General features: G+C 37.2%; 1 protein-coding gene across 6 annotated transcripts in view; it reads left to right on the forward strand.

Annotated features, from left to right (window-relative positions):
* Positions 1 to 10,746: 10,746 nt before the first annotated feature.
* The window catches only part of Setd9 (SET domain containing 9), a 36,916-nt gene continuing 27,928 nt past the window's right edge, over positions 10,747 to 19,734 (forward strand). Inside the window, exons 1-7 of one of the 6 annotated variants that reach the window (XR_009227972.1) lie at positions 10,747 to 10,899; positions 12,378 to 12,745; positions 14,433 to 14,556; positions 14,793 to 14,908; positions 15,878 to 15,983; positions 17,639 to 17,736; positions 18,339 to 18,692. Coding sequence is in view for 2 of the 6 variants with exons in the window: in XM_046456358.1 (XP_046312314.1) it covers positions 10,802 to 10,899; positions 12,378 to 12,745; positions 14,433 to 14,556; positions 14,793 to 14,908; positions 15,878 to 15,983; positions 18,339 to 18,426 (900 nt within the window). In the remaining 4 variants the exon portion in view is untranslated. Of the gene's footprint in view, positions 10,900 to 12,377; positions 12,746 to 14,432; positions 14,557 to 14,792; positions 14,940 to 15,877; positions 15,984 to 17,638; positions 17,737 to 18,338; positions 18,693 to 19,734 lie in introns of those variants that run through there. The other 5 variants (XR_006854396.2, XR_009227974.1, XM_046456358.1 and 2 more) reach the window with 5 other exon arrangements.

Raw genomic sequence — 19,734 nt, forward strand, 5'->3', positions numbered from 1 at the left:
AATGTATAATGGGAAACCACAAAAAGAAGGTACTGAATGATAGTGAAAATGTAATACATCAAGATTCCTGGAATTCATGAGCTGGGGTTGTGGCTCAGTGGTAGAGCACTTGCCCAGCACATGTGAGGACCTTGGCTCATTTCTCAGCATTGCATATAAATAAATAAATAAATAAATAAATAATAAAAGGTCTATTGACTAACAAAAATTTTTAACTAAAAAAAAATTTTAAAAAAATGATTTCTGGAATTCAGCTGAAGAATGCTTAGAAGAAAATTTATAACTTTAGATGCTTATGTTAAAAAGAAGAAAGGACAAAATCAGTGACCTAATATTCTACTTTGAGAAACTGGAAAAAGAGCAAAATAAATCTATGATAAGTGGAAAATATGAAATATTAAGAACAAAAAAATCAATAGAAATAACTAATAGAAAAAACTAATATGGAAAAAAATTAATAAAGTCAAAAATTTCTTTGAAAACCCCCCAATGACACTGATGATGAAAGAGAATACAAATCTCCAAAATCAGGAAAGAGAGGGGTTATCACCATAGATAATATAGACATTAAAGAGTATTTATGAACAACTTCATGACAACAAAGTTGAACTGCACAAAATAAACAAATTTCATGAAAAATAAAAATTACCAAACTTGATTCAAATCAAGATGAACAAAAACTTTGAATAGATCAATATCTTTAAAAGAAATTAATCAAGAATCCAGATGGCTTCACTAGCAAATTCAATCTGAAATTTTAAAATCATTTCAAAATAAATGTAGAGTGACATAATAACATAGAAATAAGACAAAATGTATAAATCTGGTAACTGCTGAGGGATCAGTGGAATTTCTAAGTATAAGTTTTAGTTAAAGGAAACTTTAGCTTTATCCACCATGTTTCTATTTGTTCTAAAAATGTTTTCATGAACTTCTTAGTTAACTAAAATTAATTTTAAGGACTAGGGATGTGGCTCAAGTGGTAGCGTGTTTGCCTGGCATGCATGCAGCCTGGGTTCGATCCTCAGCACCACATACAAAGATGTTGTGTCCGCCGAAAAACTGAAAAATAAATATTTAAAAAAAATTAGATACAGCATGCTGACATTTCTTCCATGGTGTGTGGATACTCCTCCAGGATTCCATGGAAGAAGGGAAGTATAGGTTCCCTGTTTTTGGAGCCCTCCATTTTACTTAGGGTCTTGGCATTCTGCCTTTCCCTGCTCACAGCCCCTTCTGACCTACCTGGCTGCTCTAAGTTCTTCTCTGTCCTGACTTTTCTTTCTCCCTGCATGCTGAGGAAATGTTATGCAGTGGATGGTGACATGGGTGGAAGGTAGGAGGAGGCCTATAAGAAGACTTACTCTAGCGACCCGCCGGCGTGGTAGTCATGTCACCCCCATTGGAGTAGGGGCAGAGCAGAGCCGCCGCCCGTGCCCGCAAGGTAGGCAGACCTGCGACTGACCGGCAGAACAGGCCCAGCGGCCTGCCGGCATGGTAGCCACGTCACCCCAATTTGAGTAGGGGCAGAGCAGAGCCGCTGCCCGCGCCCAGAACAGGCCCAGAGACCCGCCGGCGTGGTAGACACGTCACCCCAATTGGAGTAAGGGCAGAGCAGAGTCGCCGCCCGCGCCTGCAAGGTAGGCAGACCTGCGACCGACCGGCAGCACAGGCCCAGCGGCCCGTCAGCGTGGTAGACAGATCACCCCAATTGGAGGAGGAGCACATCCACCGCCCGCCCCTGCAAGGGAGACTTTGCAACTATACAAGAGCAATACAAATATATAGGGGGAAAATTTCAATAACACAACAGTTTCACCAAGCAGAAAGAAATGCAAGCAGTATGAAAAGACAAGGAAAGAAAGGACCACAAGCAATGCAGGTCAACTCAACTTTAGAAGAGGTAATAGCTACAGCAGATGGAATGTCAGATAAAGAATTCAGGATATACATGCTTCAGATGATCTGGAGTATCAAGGAAGACATTAGACAGCAAAATCAGACAATGAAAGATCACTTCGACAATGAATTACATAAACAAATCCAAGAAGCAAAAGATCAACTATACAGGGAGATAGAGGTTATAAAAAACAAACAGAAATCCTAGAAATGCAGGAAGCAATAAACCAACTTAAAAACTCAATTGAGAATACTACCAGCAGAGTAGAACACTTAGAAGACAGAACATCAGACAATGAAGACAAAGTATTTCAACTGGAAAAGAACATAGACAGCTCAGCAAGACTGTTAAGAAACCATGAGCAGAACATCCAAGAAATGTGGGATAACATAAAGAGACCAAACTTAAGAGTCTCTGGGATACAGGAAGGTATAGAGGTCCAAACCAAAGGAATGAGCAATCTATTCAATGAAATAATACAAGAAAACGTCCCAGACTTGAAGAATGAGACAGAATCCCAAATCCTAGAAGCCTACAGGATGCCGAATGTGCAAAATCATAAGAGATCCACACCTAGACACATTATAATGAAGATGCCCAACATACAGAATAAGGAGAGAATTTTAAAAGCTACAAGAGAAAGGAAGCAGATTACATTTAGGGGTAAACCAATCAGGATAACAGCTGATCTTTCAACACAGATTCTGAAACCTAGAAGATCCTGGAATAACATATTTCAAACACTGAAAGAAAATGGGTTCCAACCAAGAATTGTGTATCCAGCGAAATTAAGCTTCAGGATGGAAGATGAAATTAAAACCTTCCACGATAAACAAAAGTTAAAAGAATTTGCAGCTAGAAAACCGTCTCTTCAAAACATCCTTGGCAAAACATTACAGGAAGAGGAAATGGAAAATAACAATGAAAACCAACAGTGGGAGGTAGTACAGTAAAGGGGGGAAAATAATCAAAGAGGAAAACAAACCATGTTTAGTAACAGAAATAAACAAATATGGCTGGAAGAACAACCCATATCTCAATAATAACCCTAAATGTTAATGGCTTAAACTCACCAATTAAGAGACACAGGCTAGTAGAATGGATCACAAAACAAGACTCAACAATATGCTGCCTACAGGAGATGCATTTGATAGGAAAAGACATACATAGATTGAAGGTGAAAGGTTGGGAAAAATCATATCACTCATATGGACTTCGGAAACAAGCAGGAGTGTCCATACTCATATCAAATAAAATAGATTTCAAGCCAAAGTTAATCAAAAGGGATAAAGAGGGACACTACATACTGCTCAAGGGAACCATACACCAACAAGACATAACAATCATAAATATATATGCCCCAAACAATGGTGCAGCTATGTTCATCAAACAAACTCTTCTCAAGTTCAAGAGTCTAATAGACCACCATACAATAATCATGGGAGACTTCAACACACCTCTCTCACCACTGGACAGATCTTCCAAACAAAAGTTGAATAAGGAAACTATAGAACTCAATAACACAATTAATAACCTAGACTTAATTGACATATATAGAATATACCACCCAACATCAAGCAGTTACACTTTTTTCTCAGCAGCACATGGATCCTTCTCAAAAATAGATCATATATTATGTCACAGGGAAACTCTTAGACAATATAAAGGAGTAGAGATAATACCATGCATCTTATCTGATCATAATGGAATGAAACTGAAAAGAAGGAAGGAAAAATCATGCATCACTTGGAGAATGAACAATAGGTTACTGAATGATCAATGGGTTATAGAAGACTTCAAGGAGGAAATTTAAAAATTCTTAGAGATAAATAAAAACACAGACACAACATATCGGAATCTATGGGACACATTGAAACCAGTTCTAAGAGGAAAATTCATTGCTTGGAGTTCATTCTTTAAAAAAAGAAAAAACCAACAAATAAATGATCTCATACTTCATCTCAAAATCCTAGAAAAAGAAGAGCAAAACAACAGCAAAAGAAGTAGAAGGCAAGAAATAATTAAAATCAGAGCTGAAATTAATGAAATCGAAACAAAAGAAACAATTGAAAAAATTGACAAAACTAAAAGTTGGTTCTTTGAAAAAATAAACAAAATCGACAGACCCTTAGCCATGCTAACGAAGAGAAGAAGACAGAGAACTCAAATTACTAGCATACGGGATGAAAAAGGCAATATCACAACAGACACTTCAGAAATACAGAAGATAATCAGAAATTATTTTGAATCCTTATTATCCAATAAAATAGAAGATAGTGAAGGCATCGATAAATTTCTTAAGTCATATGATCTGCCCAGATTGAGTCAGGAGGATATAGACAACCTAAACAGACCAATATCAATTGAGGAAATAGAAGAAACCATCAAAAGACTACCAACTAAGAAAAGCCCAGGACCGGATGGGTATACAGCAGAGTTTTACAAAACCTTTAAAGAGGAACTAATACCAATACTTTTCAAGCTACTTCAGGAAATAGAAAAAGAGGGAGAACTTCCAAATTCATCCTACGAGGCCAACATCACCCTGATTCCTAAACCAGACAGACACTTCAAAGAAAGAAAACTACAGACCAATATCTCTAATGAACCTAGTAGCAAAAATCCTCAATAAAATTCTGGCGAATCGGACACAAAAACATATCAAAAAAATTGTGCACCATGATCAAGTAGGATTCATCCCTGGGATGCAAGGCTGGTTCAATATACGGAAATCAATAAATGTTATTCACCACATCAATAGACTTAAAAATAAGAACCATATGATCATCTCGATAGATGCGGAAAAAGCATTCGACAAAGTACAGCAACCCTTTATGTTCAAAACTCTAGAAAAACTAGGGATAACAGGAACATACCTCAATATTGTAAAAGCAATCTATGCTAAGCCTCAGGCTAGCATCATTCTGAATGGAGAAAAATTGAAGGCATTCCCTCTAAAATCTGGAACAAGACAGGGATGCCCTCTCTCTCCACTTCTGTTCAACATAGTTCTCGAAACACTGGCCAGAGCAATTAGACAGACGAAAGAAATTAAAGGCATCAAAATAGGAAAAGAAGAACTTAAATTATCACTATTTGCAGATGACATGATTCTATACCTAGCAGACCCAAAAGGGTCTACAAAGAAACTATTAGAGCTAATAAATGAATTCAGCAAAGTGGCAGGATATAAAATCAACACGCATAAATCAAAGGCATTCCTGTATATCAGCGACAAATCCTCTGAAATGGAAATGAGGACAACCACTCCATTCACAATATCCTCAAAAAAAATAAAATACTTGGGAATCAACCTAACAAAAGAGGTGAAAGACTTATACAATGAAAACTACAGAGTCCTAAAGAGAGAAATAGAAGAAGATCTTAGAAGATGGAAAAATATACCCTGTTCATGGATAGGCAGAACTAACATCATCAAAATGGCGATATTACCAAAAGTTCTCTATAGGTTTAATGCAATGCCAATCAAAATCCCAACGGCATTTCTTGTAGAAATAGAGAAAGCAATCATGAAATTCATATGGAAAAACAAAAGACCCAGAATAGCAAAAACAATGCTAAGCAGGAAGTGTGAATCAGGCGGTATAGCGATACCAGACTTCAAACTATACTACAGAGCAATAGTAACAAAAACAGCATGGTACTGGTACCAAAACAGGTGGGTGGACCAATGGTACAGAATAGAGGACACAGAAACCAATCCACAAAACTACAACTATCTTATATTTGATAAAGGGGCTAAAAGCATGCAATGGAGGAAGGATAGCATCTTCAACAAATGGTGCTGGGAAAACTGGAAATCCATATGCAACAAAATGAAACTGAATCCCTTTCTCTCGCCATGCACCAAAGTTAACTCAAAATGGATCAAGGGCTTGATATCAAATCAGAGACACGGCGTCTGATAGAAGAAAAAGTTGGCTACGATCCACATACTGTGGGGTCGGGCTCCAAATTCCTCAATAGGACACCCATAGCACAAGAGTTAATAACTAGAATCAACAAATGGGACTTACTCAAAATAAAAAGTTTTTTCTCAGCAAAAGAAACAATAAGAGAGGTAAATAGGGAGCCTACATCCTGGGAACAAATCTTTACTTCTCACACTTCAGATAGAGCCCTAATATCCAGAGTATACAAAGAACTCATAAAATTAGACAATAAGAGAACAAATAACCCAATCAACAAATGGGCCAAGGACCTGAACAGACACTTCTCAGAGGAGGACATACAATCAATCAACAAGTACATGAAAAAATGCTCACCATCTCTAGCAGTCAGAGAAATGCAAATCAAAACCACCCTAAGATACCATCTCACTCCAGTAAGATTGGCAGCCATTATGAAGTCAAACAACAACAAGTGCTGGCGAGGATGTGGGGAAAAGGGTACACTTGTACATTGCTGGTGGGACTGCAAATTGGTGCGGCCAATTTGGAAAGCAGTATGAAGATTTCTTGGAAAGCTGGGAATGGAACTACCATTTGACCCAGCTATTCCCCTTCTCGGTCTATTCCCTAAAGACCTAAAAAGAGCATGCTACAGGGACACTACTACATCGATGTTCATAGCAGCACAATTCACAATAGCAAGACTGTGGAACCAACCTAGATGCCCTTCAATAGACGAATGGATAAAAAAAATGTGGCATTTATACACAATGGAGTATTACTCTGCATTAAAAAATGACAAAATCATAGAATTTGCAGGGAAATGGATGGCATTAGAGCAGATTATGCTAAGTGAAGCTAGCCAATCCCTAAAAAACAAATGCCAAATGTCTTCTTTGATATAAGGAGAGTAACTAAGAACAGAGTAGGGACGAAGAGCATGAGAAGAAGATTAACATTAAACAGGGATGAGAGGTGGGAGGGAAAGGGAGAGAGAAGGGAAATTGCATGGAAATGGAAGGAGACCCTCAGGGTTATACAAAATTACATACAAGAGGAAGTGAGGGGAAAGGGGAAAAAAATACAAGGGGGAGAAATGAATTACAGTAGAGGGGGTAGAGAGAGAGTAGTGGAGGGGAGGGAAGGGGGGATAGTAGAGGATAGGAAAGGCAGCAGAATACAACAGACACTAGTATGGCAATATGTAAATCAATGGATGTGTAACTGATGTGATTCTGCAATCTGTATATGGGGTAAAAATGGGAGTTCATAACCCACTTGAATCAAAGTGTGAAATATGATATATCAAGAACTATGTAATGTTTTGAACAACCAACAACAAAAATTTAAAAAAAAGAAATACTAAAAAATAAATATTAAAAAATTAAAAAAACAAAAAAGACTTACTCTAACCCCATCCTGTTGTCTCTGAGTTCCCAGGGATTAGGCTTTTGAAACTCAAAAATTTCAGTCTATCTTTTGCTATAATATCCTTTTTGCAAAGATTCCCACGATACTGTAATAATGCCAAAACATGGAGTTCTAAATAAGAAATGGTTCTAAATGTTTCAAAATGTCATTCTACTATGATAGTGCTTTCTTTTTTTTTTTGCTTTAAAATAGATTTATTGAATGATATTGACCAAATTGTATTGTGATATTGTGTGCATGTATATTCCACCATTATGTACAAATATAATGCACCCATACAAATGTGGAAAAATTAGATTAAAAAAATCTTTCTCCTTCACTAGGCTGTGAGCTAATACTTTTCTTTTGTTAACTCTAAATCATGATAGAACCCCAGAGAAAAGATGGAGGAAGGACCCTGATTTACCTGAATGTAAGTATCTCCCAATATGTACAATGAAGGGTCAGAAGGTGAATTAAATTGAGTAATAGAAAAAAATTATATGAGCTGAAATATGTACCAATGCATCAAATAAGGGTATGTCTAGGGCCCCAGGATGTTAGTCCAGAGAGGAGAGTAGAATCTCAACCTCTGATAAGTGAACTCATCAGTTATATGATTAATGCTACCAGTTTTCATTTAGCTAGTGCCTACCATCTACCAGGTGCAAGTCAATTTGCTCAATCATTTTACAAAGGAGTCATTGTTTCCCCTACATAGACTTGAAGAAAGCAACAGAGACTTCCAACATCATTCTAACACAGGTTATAGCTGTTTGATCCCAAATTCTTAGTACTTCCCTCTGCTCAGACTGTGAAATCAATTTTGTTTAACTTATGACATGATTATGGGTTCAAGATCCAGTGTGAGATGTGTGTGTGTGTATGTGTGTGCATGTGTGTATACAGTCAGTCCTCCAGATCCCTGAACTTGATATCTGTACATTCAATTAACACTGAACCAAATCTATTCAGAAAAAAAATTGTGTCTAATAACATAGCCTTTTTTCTTGTCATTACATTATTTCTAAACAATGAAGTATAATAACTATTTGCATAGCACATTATATTAGGTATTGTAAGTGACATGGAGATGAATTAAGGTATATCAGAGGATGTGCAAGGGTTGTATGTAGACACTGTACCATTTTTTATAAAGGACTTGTGCATCCTCGGATTTTGTATTTTCAACCGCCTTGGTGTGTGTGTGTGTGTGTGTGTGTTGAGAGAGAGAGAGAGAGAGAGAGACCTGAGACCTTTGCTCTATGGGGAATTAAATGTGTTTTTCAACCATCAGAAAGGAAAGAGTTCAAATATGGTTCCTTGCCCTGGTATGAGTAGCATTTTGGTGAAGTCATTCTCTGAGAAGCTTATTGATTCATCTAATATTTACTACCTCACTTATTACTAAAAGCAGGGTGCAGTCTCACCATTTACACTTGGGATCTTGGTATGTTTTAGCCAAATGTTTAATTTATCATTTAGGCCATTTAGGCGTTGTTGGGAATGAAGAAAAAATGTGTGAATTATGTGGAGATAAATGTTTGCTTTCTGCACTGCCTGGCAAGATGGCGGGAGTATTTTTTTTTCACAAATAAAATATGTAATTGTGTGGATAAAAAAAAATAAAAAATAAAAAATAAAAAAAATTAATCTTAATACCATAAATCTAGTAAGCATGGGAAATAAATTTTAAAAGTGTTCTTTTTAAAGACAAGTACATTACTATAGGAAAAAATTCAACTAATTCTTTTTGGTTCTTTTTAGATACGGACACCTTAAAGACTCTTTCTTTGTCTGGAGCTCAGTTGACTCCATTTAGCAAATCAGGTAAATATGAAGAATGCCAAGTTACCAAGCAAAGAGTCCAAGGGAAAAGCCCTTAGACTTTGCCAACATCCTACATGATATTAGGATTGAAATAAAGAGAGATGTTGGCAAATACTTTATTTCCCATTATTTCTTTTAGAATAGAACAAAATATCCGTGAGACCACTGGCATCTGCCTGGATTTTCACTATATCTGAGATGTTCAGTTTCAACTTTAGGTTGGGATTTACTCTCAGGCAGACTATGGAAGCCAAGGAAATGGCACCAACACATTTATTTCCTAATAAATGTGTTGATTTGAAAATGGTTAATGGATACTTGTAGTTTGTCCCCATTGTAATTGCTCTGTCCAAACCAGGTATTTGTGTGTGTGTGTGTGTGTTATGGAGAGGAGTTGTCTTTTCTAATATCACCTGTAGAGGGAATAATTCATCCCATTATTTGGTAAGTATTATTCTAAATACCAAACCTGAAAAAGGGCATTACAAAAAAAAAATACAAAAAAAATTGTGGTATATATGTGTATTAAGAATTGTAATGCAAAAAAAAGTACATGTATAAAGGCATAAATTGCTGTAAACATACTTTATATACAGAGATATGAAAAATTGTGCCTTATATGTGTAATAAGAATTGTAATGCTTTCCACTGCTGTCGTGTATTTAAAAAATAAAAAATGCAAAAAAATAAGTATTTGTTAAATAAAAATTAAATAAATGAATAAAAAATAAATTGAATGTGCAAGCCAAAAACAACAACAACAACAACAACAAATCAAAGCTTCTAAACAAAATTTTACCAAATGAACCCAAGGACATATTAAAAGGATAATGCATCATTATCAAACTAATCTAGTGACACAAAACAGATCAATGGTTGCTTGGAGTTTGGAAAGAGGGGCTGGAAGAAGGGCTTATAGAAGGTCATGAGGGATCTTTTGGGTATGATGGATATGCTCATTATCTTGATTGTGGTGATAATTTCACAGATGTATGTGTCAAAACTTTATCAAACTGATCCTTTTAAGCGTGTGCAGTTATTCGAATGCCAACTAAAGCTGCTTTTAAGAATCAATTTGTCTACGTAGATTTGCCTTGGGGTTTTTGGGAGAATGAAGAGAAAAACTAGAGTGAAAACAGGCATCATCACATTTTGTCCCATTAGTTAAGTTCATATACTCGCGAAATTCCCACATTGATAACTTTGTGGTAACGAGTTGGCTGGGATGGAAGGACCTGAGGTCTGCGGTACCACGGAAACTGGTTCAGGGAGACTCAGGCTACTGCTAAGAGGCAACGGAGAGAGGAGAGAATAAGAGCAGAATGGACAGGAGCTTGCGGAACAGAGCAGACATGCTCGGCGAGATCAGCAGCCAGGACCAGCTGGACAATCCGTGAGAAAGAAACCAGGAGCCCACTCCTCGCACGCCTTCCTCCAGGGCAGGAGCCCCTTGGAGCCCTGTGACTTTTGCGCTCAATCAGGTCTAGTGTGCGTGTTCACGAACGAAAATACACAATGGTTGAAGAAAGGAAAGGGGAACAGGTCCCCCTCCAGCTCCACGCGATTGATTTAATGAGCTGGGTCAAAGGGCCGAACCCAGCGGGCGAGAGGAACCAGGCGGTGCCAGGGATGCCGAGAATGGAGACCTGGAGGGCGGGACAGCGCACCCCGCTCCTCCCCAGGCCGGGCGGACCCGAGACCTCGACCCGCCTCTCCCGCGCGGTCCCCGTCACGGCGCCAGCGGGTAGCCATGATGGGCCGCCTGCTGCGGTGCCTGTGGCAGCGATGGCGCCGTTACAAGTACCGCTTCGTTCCCTGGATCGCGCTGAACTTAAGCCACAACCCGAGGTGAGAGAGCCGGGCGGCCGGACCAGACGCCTTCCTACAGCCCGCGGCGCCGCTAGGGCCGCCGGGCCTGAAGCGGGAGGAGCCTGAGCCTGAAGAAGCCGAGGCAACCGAAGGGCCTAGGGCTGGCAGCGGGGCCGAGCCTGAGGCCCGGTACTAGTTTGGCGGGTGCGAAGCAGAAGGCAGGCAGGCCGAGGAGGGCGGAGTTGAGGTCGCCCATTTGGGACTGAGAGGGGCGGAACCTAGGTGGGCGGGCCCGGGGTGGGCGGGGCCTGCCGCGGGCGAGGCTGAGGCTAATTGGAGTCCTTGGCCGGCTGGAGGTCTGAAGCGGGCGCTGGCCTTAGGAGGGCGGGGCATGTCACCTCTTTCCCGGTAGGCGCCGCGTTGCTAGGCCTGCGAAGTCTGCAAGGCTGGCGTGGTCCGCGTCTGTGGTGGCGCGTATTCTTTTCTGGTGCGAGCTTGCTGGAATGCTGTATTTGGACAAAATTAGAAACTTAAAAAGTCTTTACCTCGTCAGAGTGCTGGCCTTTTCTCCGCCCGGGGATGGTTAGATTGTTTGAAATTCAGAAAAGCCCAGGTTATTTTGAATTCTCCGTATTAGTAATTTATGGGGTGAAAACCACGCAGCTGACTGTAAGGGTAACAAGCTTGGAGTAGCTAACGCATTAATAAGTGCACGAAGCAGCCGAAGACACGACGAAGTGTTGGGTTTATGATAGGGGGGTCAGTCTTCATGGGGTTAGTGTGGTGGCTGGTATTAAGATCGTCCTGGTGAGCTGCAAGAAGCAAGCACCGCGCTCACCCAAATAGGCAGACTGGTAACCGAAGGCCAGTTTCTGAAAAACTGGCGAACAGAGGAGCTTTCCCAAAGATTCATACTACAGAAGCATGAATTCAGGTGCATCATTCCTATAGAATGGTGAGACCAGATTTGATACATTTTTCTTCAGAAGTAAAAGTACAATTAGTACAAGAAACAATACAGTTGTGGAAATAAAAGTGATGTAATTAAAGCGTGTACTCCTGGAGGGAGTAGGACAAATGATATAAAGTTTGTTTCTGAAAGTACAAGCCTGAGAAAAAAGCAGTTGTAATGCAACGATTCTTATAATATCCAAATGGCTATTGGGTGTAATGAGGAAAAAAAGCTGAGCTACATTTCTGTTTCTGACTCTGCACTCTCGGTAGGACGTTGGGAAAGTTCCCTATCATCTCCAAGTTTCAGTTTCTTTGACTGTAAAGATGGAATAAGGACCCAAAAGCCTGTGACACAGAATGGGCCTGTCATAAATATTGACTACTTTTATTGGAGTTAGGTAACTAGAGCTACCCCCCCAAACAATTCTTTTTGACTTCAGTTGCATGCTCTTTACACACATGAGAATAAGCTTGCAGTTCATTAAGGCCAGTAATTTAGAAAATAAAGTCAGTCTGGCTTCTGTTAGTTGAAGGGTAGTGAATGAAACTTTTCCCATTTTCAGGACTCTTCGATATGTTCCAGAGGAATCCAAAGACAAAATTATCTCAGATGAAGATGTCCTAGGAACATTACTGAAAGTTTTCCAGGCTCTATTCTTAAATGATTTCCATAAACAGTCAGATATCTTGACTATCCTTCCAGAACCCGTTAAGTCAAAATATCAAGACCTGCTGGCAGTTCAGTATCAAAGGGTGAATCTACTTGAAAACAAACATCAACAGCAAAATATCTTTAAACCAGAAGAAATTCTTTATAAGACATTGGGTTTCAGTGTTGCTCGAGCAACTAGCTCACTGATTTCTGCTGGAAGAGGTGTCTTCGTTACTAAAGGATTGGTACCAAAAGGCGCAGTTGTATCTATGTATCCTGGTAACAGCTCAACTAGTACTGCCAAGAGTTTCTTATAGATCAATGCATAAAAGTTCAGCAAATATCTAGCCCTGTAATACTTAGAGTAGGGGGTTGAACTGGAAAGATTTCCATTTATTTTTAAAATTCTAATTTGGTAGTTAACTATTCATAAATTATGTTGTATGTTTTAGAAAGTATCCTGGAGTATCTGTTGAGATAAATTATTTTTATTTTAAGGAAATCTTTATTTAATATTTATTTTTAGTTTTAGGTGGACACAATATCTTTATTTTATCTTATATGTTGCTGAGAATCGAACCCAGTGCCTCACGCATGCTAGGCGATCGCGCTACCACTTGAGCCACATCCCCAGCCCCTTAATGAAATCTTTCTAATCAGTGTTTAAATTTAAAACACAGTATGGCCCACTTTGACAAGTTACTTAGAAAGCATTAGAGAATAACGCAGTTTGACTTAGTTGGTAACTATATAAGTTAAAACAAAAGAATTCAAACTCACAAATCACTGAATAAAGACTTTCCTACTGTTTATACCTGTGAAGTATACAAGTAAAGCAGCTTCTTTGCAAAACATTATTGATTAGAATGATCAGTAGAATATGTTATTTGTTAAACTAACTTTCTCTTATTTGGTATATATAGTGAAAATGTGTGTGTGAATATTTGAGTTAGACTTATGTTTTTAAAAAGTCATTCTATTATTTTCTTACTTTATATCCCTAAACACACAAGTCTCAGTTTCCTCCTGTACAACTAACCCAGCTGTAAAGATTCAACAGAATAGGTCAACAAATTAATAGTAAAATAAATTTAATAGATTAATGTGACTGGCACATAGGAAACATTCAGTAAATATTAATTTCTCCTTTTTTTTTTTTTGCAGTGGGGTTTACCGGGGATTGAACTCAGGGGTTCTTAACCACTGAGCCACATCCCCAGCCCTTTTTTTTTTTTTAATACTTTATTAGAGACAGGGTCTCACTGAGTTGCTTAGGACCTTGCTAAGTTGCTGAGGCTGGATTTGAATTCATGATCCTTCTGCCTCAGCCTCCTGAGCCACTGGGATTATAGGCATGCGCCAACACCCCCAGCCTCCTTTCCTCTTTTGCCAGTAAGAGGAGAAAAAGCCTGAATGTCAGATTCTTTTATTCCTGTATATGTCTACCTTATTTATTAGCAAACTGTATTTCTTAAAATACCCTTTAGTAGATATCAAATCCCATTCTACTTTAAAATATATATTTATATATGACTTTGTAAAACTGAATCTAATATGTAACAGTTCATATTTCTAGTTAAGCAAGATAGTTATATTTTTGTTCTGAGGTGTGGACTGTTGGTTCTGTGCTCCGCCTGTCATTGAGTGCAGTCTCTTTATTTTTTTATTTTTTAATATTTATTTTTCGGTTTTTGGTGGACACAACATCTTTATTTTATTTTTATATGGTGCTGAGGATCGAACCCAGCGCCCCGCGCATGCCAGGCGAGCGTGTTACCGCTTGAGCCATATCCCCAGCCCGAGTGCAGTCTCTTTAAAGAGGGAAAATAACCAAAGAGAATGTGATGGAGAAATTAAAACAGATTTTTCTGTCTTATGTTCATGTCCCGGAGAAAGGAAATCCTCCTCAGGATTTTTATGATTTTTACATGTTGCTATAATATGTCTTTATTTTATTGTATAATAGGTACAGTATATCAAAAGTATGAGCCAATCTTTTTCCAGTCCATTGGAAATCCATTTATTTTTAGATGCCTGGATGGGGTACTCATTGATGGAAATGACAAAGGGATATCAAAGGTTGTGTACAGGTAGGTGATGCCCATATTCAAATGTAATTATAGGATAAAGAACCACAGTTACTGGCATAATTATAACCTACAGCATTTGTACTTTAAATGAAAATTTAGGTGACTACTATGTAGCTACTCAGGTGTCTTGACAAGCATTTTTAACAGAGAAATTCCACTTGTTTAGTTGTAGTATTAATTTGGTATTTTATTTGAAGATATAAGAGTTCCTTAGCTGATGCTTTCACCTGTTTCAGATCTTGTAATGGAAGAGATCGACTTGGACCTTTAAAAATGAGTGATAGTACATGGCTAACATCAGAAATTCATAATCCACTGGCCATCGGACAGTATGTCAACAATTGTTCAAATGGTAATTTTACATCATGGGGCTATGAGACAAGGTACAGCAATGGCTAATTCTTTGCCAGATGACGAGTGCCAAAGGCATTTGTGTCGTTACAGCTATTCTAAGTCTTTAAGCAAATATAACTTTTCTTTTTTAAATATATATTTTTTAACTGTAAATGGACACAATACCTTTTTTCAATTTGTTTTTATGTGGTGCCGGGGAAGGAACCCAGTGTCTCACACATGCTAGGCAAGCGCTCTACCACTGAGCCACAACCCTGGCCCCAAATATAACTGTTTTTAAGAGAAGATATCACAGAGAGAATTTGGGGAAATAATGATATACATTATTTGAAAATCTTTAATTTATGATTTTTGTTCTGATTTTTCAGTGAACATAGACAATCGACTGTAACCTTTTGATCATTATTATTTTAGCATTTTTTGAATAGTTAATTTAGAGATTACTTTATCACTGTTGATATAGCCTTATCACTAGACCTATATCCCCCTTTTGTTGCTAAATTTATGAGTCACTTTTTTTAAGACTTAATTTTCTGGGCTACAACTAGCATGTAGACTTTGGTGTATGGGAGACATGAACTCAGAGCCTGACTTCTTTGTTTAACCATTAACTATTTTGAGTGTTTATTTCATGATATTTTAAAAGTAAACAGTAAAACACATAAATATTATATAGGTTTACATATAAGATATAAATATATATGCTTTACTTTTAAAATTTTATTTTATTTCCATTATATTATTTATTCACTCCTTTTTCAATATTTATTTTATATATTATTTGTTCATATATATTAGATATACATGTAAAATCTAACAGTGCCTGAAACATAATAATAATTATTATTTTGAGCATGTTCCAATAATTTTGAAAACCATACATTGGATATCATTAATCAATACAGTTTTCCCTGAGTTTGTATCATGCATGGATGGCTGTTTCTCAAAAATATGTGCCTGTTCCTAGACAGAGCAGCTAATGTCTGTTATCAGGAATTTGATGTGCCTGCAGTTTTCCCTGTAGAACTGAAGCAGTATCTTCCAAACATTGCCTACAGTTATGAAAAACAAAGGTTAGTATTCTAAGAGCATTTTCTATTTTCTTTCTTTTACTGTACTTAAATATAATTTATAAGAAAAAGCTATAAAGAATTTGGGGTAGAATTTTTTTAGTGAAAAGTAAAGGACTGGAGATGTAGCTTAGTAGTAGAGCATTTGTCTAGCATGTGTGAGGCTCTGGATTTGATCCCTACCACCACTACCCCCGCCCCGCCAAAAAAAAAAAATATATATATATATATATATATATATATATATAAAATACATATACACACACATATACATTATACATAAATTATCTATATCAAAAATATATGCAGATGCTGGGCACAGTGACACATGCCTATAATCCCAGCAGTTTGGAAGGCTGAGACAGGAGGATCACGGGTTCAAAACCAGCCTCAGCTAAGCAACTCAGTAAGACCCTGTCTCAAAATGCAAAATAGGGCTGGGAATGTGGTTCAGTGGTTGAATGCCCCTGAGTTCAATACCAATACTCCCCACTGCCCACACACACACTAACACACACACACACACAAATACACACACACACAGATACACACATATATGTAATTGATATTTTTATGTTCACGACACCTTAGTGTGTTAATGTAGGCTTATATAAAAGTAAAAACTTTTCTTTAACTTAGGTCATTCTCCTTTTTTTTTTTAGTTGTAGTTGGACACAATTCCTTTATTTTATTTATTTATTTTTATGTTGTGCTGAGGATCGAACCCAGCGTCTCATACGTGCTAGGTGAGCGTTCCACTGCTGAGCCACAACTCCAGCCCCTCATTCTGTTTTTTATTACCCATTTTACCCCGTAATCATAAGAGTGATTATGCAGTACTTTACAGGTCTTATCCCTAGAGGTATTTTGTTATTTTCAAGTGATTTTGTTATTTTCCTACCCACAAAATCTTCAAATATATATATATATATATATATATATATATATATATATATATATATATATATATATATATAAAATTTTTTTTAGAGAAAGAAAGAGAATTTTTAAATATTTATTCTTTAGTTTTGGGTGGACACAACATCTTTATTTTATTTGTATGTGGTGCTGAAGATCGAACCCAGTGCCGCGCGCATGCCAGGCAAGCACGCTACCGCTTGAGCCACATCCCCAGCCCTTCAAATATATTTTTACTTTAATCTTTTTAAGCATCATTTGCTCTACCATAGAAAAAAGTTACTACCTGAAGAAAGGGGCCAAATTACACTATTGTTTCCTTTCTTCATTTCACAATTAAATCTAATTGTGAAAAAAAGACTATATCTAGAAGACATATTTTTAGAGTAACATTTATTTTCTGTTAAGTGGGAATACTCAAGTTTAACAATTTTAAATATAAGTAATCTGGAGAGCTAAGTTTTTTGTAGTTGTAGATGGTCAGCGTGCGTTTATTCTATTTATTTATTTATATGTGGTGCTAAGGATCGAACCCAGTGCTTGATACGTGCTCGGCAGGTGCTCTGCCACTGAGCTACAGCCCCAGCCTGGAAGATATATTCTTTGTCACTTCACTGAGTTGCTAACAACCTTTATTTTATATGAGACCTGTGTGTGTGTGTGTGTTACAGGAGACTTGAACCCAGGGCCTCATGCACAAGTTCTCTACCACTGAACTACATCTCCATCTCTTTTTTTAGAATTTTATTTTGAGACAGGGTCTCACTAAATTGCTCAGGCTGGTCTTGAATTTTCTTTTATCCTCTTGCCTCATCCACCAGAATAGCTGGGATCGCAGGTGAGTAGCTGGGATTACAGGAGAACAGTTGAGATTCCAGGCATGTGTCATCACATCCAGCTATATGGGACCTATTAAATTGTCCTTTCACAATGAATGATGTTGAAAACTTGGGACTGTTCACTATACTTAAAATTTAGTAACTTTATGTCTTTACATGTGTATGTTAGTGTTTAATAATTAGGTTTTCTTAGCCTTATACTCCAGGAGGTTTGAAGGCATATAAGCAGCTTGTTGTTTCAGAAAAAAAGTATTTTAAAAGTTTCCAGTTATGTTGTTTTTGAGAATATGAGATACAAATTAATAAAAGAATGGCTAACTATAATCTTTTTAAAAGGATTAAAATTCTTTATGTGATACCAGTTTTAGAGACCCATAGAAACAATTTCAGAAGAGTTGGTTGGTTGTATAAACTTACTGATTTGTGGTCCTAAATGTTATAAACAGACATACTCTATTTTAGAATACCTGCATCAGGAAAAGCACTATTTCCTCAGGCAAATTGTATAAACTAAAATGTAAGGAATCTGAGAGAAAGTTATAATAAAAATGTGAACATACTTATTAATACTTTATTTTTTTGCTTATTTTTCTCTTTTCAGCCCACTTCGATGTGTTGTTCTTATTGCACTTAGGGATATTGAGCAAGGAGAAGAGCTTTTTTCAAACTACTACACAATTGTCAGCTAACTTGGCGAATTAGAAATTAGGTTTTTTACTTAGCTATTAAATCTAAGTGTATTTTTGTTAATCACTTCTCTGAGTTCTACCTGTAGAACAAATATTTTGAAATCTAATGGAGTATGTTTTTATTAATATATATTTACGTTCCATTTTCAATGATAAAAGTTATTTGCTTCATTACAATTTCAAACTTGTAATGCAATTTGAGTTCTAATTGATTTTCACTTAAATACACAATAACTTATTAAAACTACTTGGACTTATAGTTTCAATTTTTCTTGTATTTATTTTGTATACCTCTGTGATGGTTTATAAAATTTAGCCAGGCATCAGCAATTCTAGTAGTACTGTTAATGTTTACAAACTTTTGTAAAAACATTTATTTTTATAGGATAAAGTAAAACATACCTTTGGTTGCTATAAGTAAATTGGTGTGTACATGTGTAATTTTAAAGGTCGTTTCAACTGAGTAAGGGGAAATGTAAGGTCATTATTTTCTTATTGAAAAATTCCACACACACACAAATTTCTGGCAGTGTGCAAGAAAGATATTTTAGCCTGAGAATACAAGTAAAGGATAGTTGTTAGGAATCTCTCTCTTCTGCATGGCTCATAGTTCTGTGTAGGGCTTCCTTTAGTAATGCTTCTAGCTTCTTTCCACTCATTAGAGAAGACCAGTTTTCTGGGTGTCTTCTGGAGAACTAGGCACCCATAGCCCACTTCTCCAGCTCTTTCTTTGTGGAGAAAAAATGTAAGCCTGTACAGTTGCAGCTCTGAGGCCACCTGCCTGATTTTTATTAGTAATGTTACTTTGATCTTCATCCACCTAACTCCTGTTCAAACTATCAATTCCAAACTTGGGTAGGAAGGAGGATATTTATTGATCCCCGCAAATCCTCATGGAAACTGTATAATCAGATTCTGACCACCTTCACTGCTGGGCTTACCAGCTTTACTCACTAGTTTATTGCAATTTCAATGGCTTCCTAATTGGTTTCCCTTTTTCCACTCCTGCCCCTCACAGAAATCTCCAAGAGTGATTATTTTATTATTTTTTTTTAAATATTTATTCTTAAGTTTTAGGTGGACACAATGTCTTTATCTTACATTTATGTGGTGCTAAGGCTTGAACCCAGTGCCTCGTGCATGCTAGGTGAGCACTCTACCACTGAGCCACAAGCGCAGCCCCAAGAGTGATTATTTTAAATCAAAGTCAGGTTTTTGACACACTCCTGTTCAAAACTCATCTAATATAAGAGTAAATGCTGAAGTCCTTCACATACATGATCTAGCTGCTTATTATCTCAAATTTCA

This window comes from Marmota monax, unplaced genomic scaffold (genome assembly GCF_021218885.2).
Source record: "Marmota monax isolate L192 unplaced genomic scaffold, Marmota_monax_Labrador192_F-V1.1 WCK01_AAM20220418_F8-fsc00037, whole genome shotgun sequence".
In the NCBI taxonomy this organism is placed as follows: Eukaryota; Metazoa; Chordata; class Mammalia; order Rodentia; family Sciuridae; genus Marmota; species Marmota monax.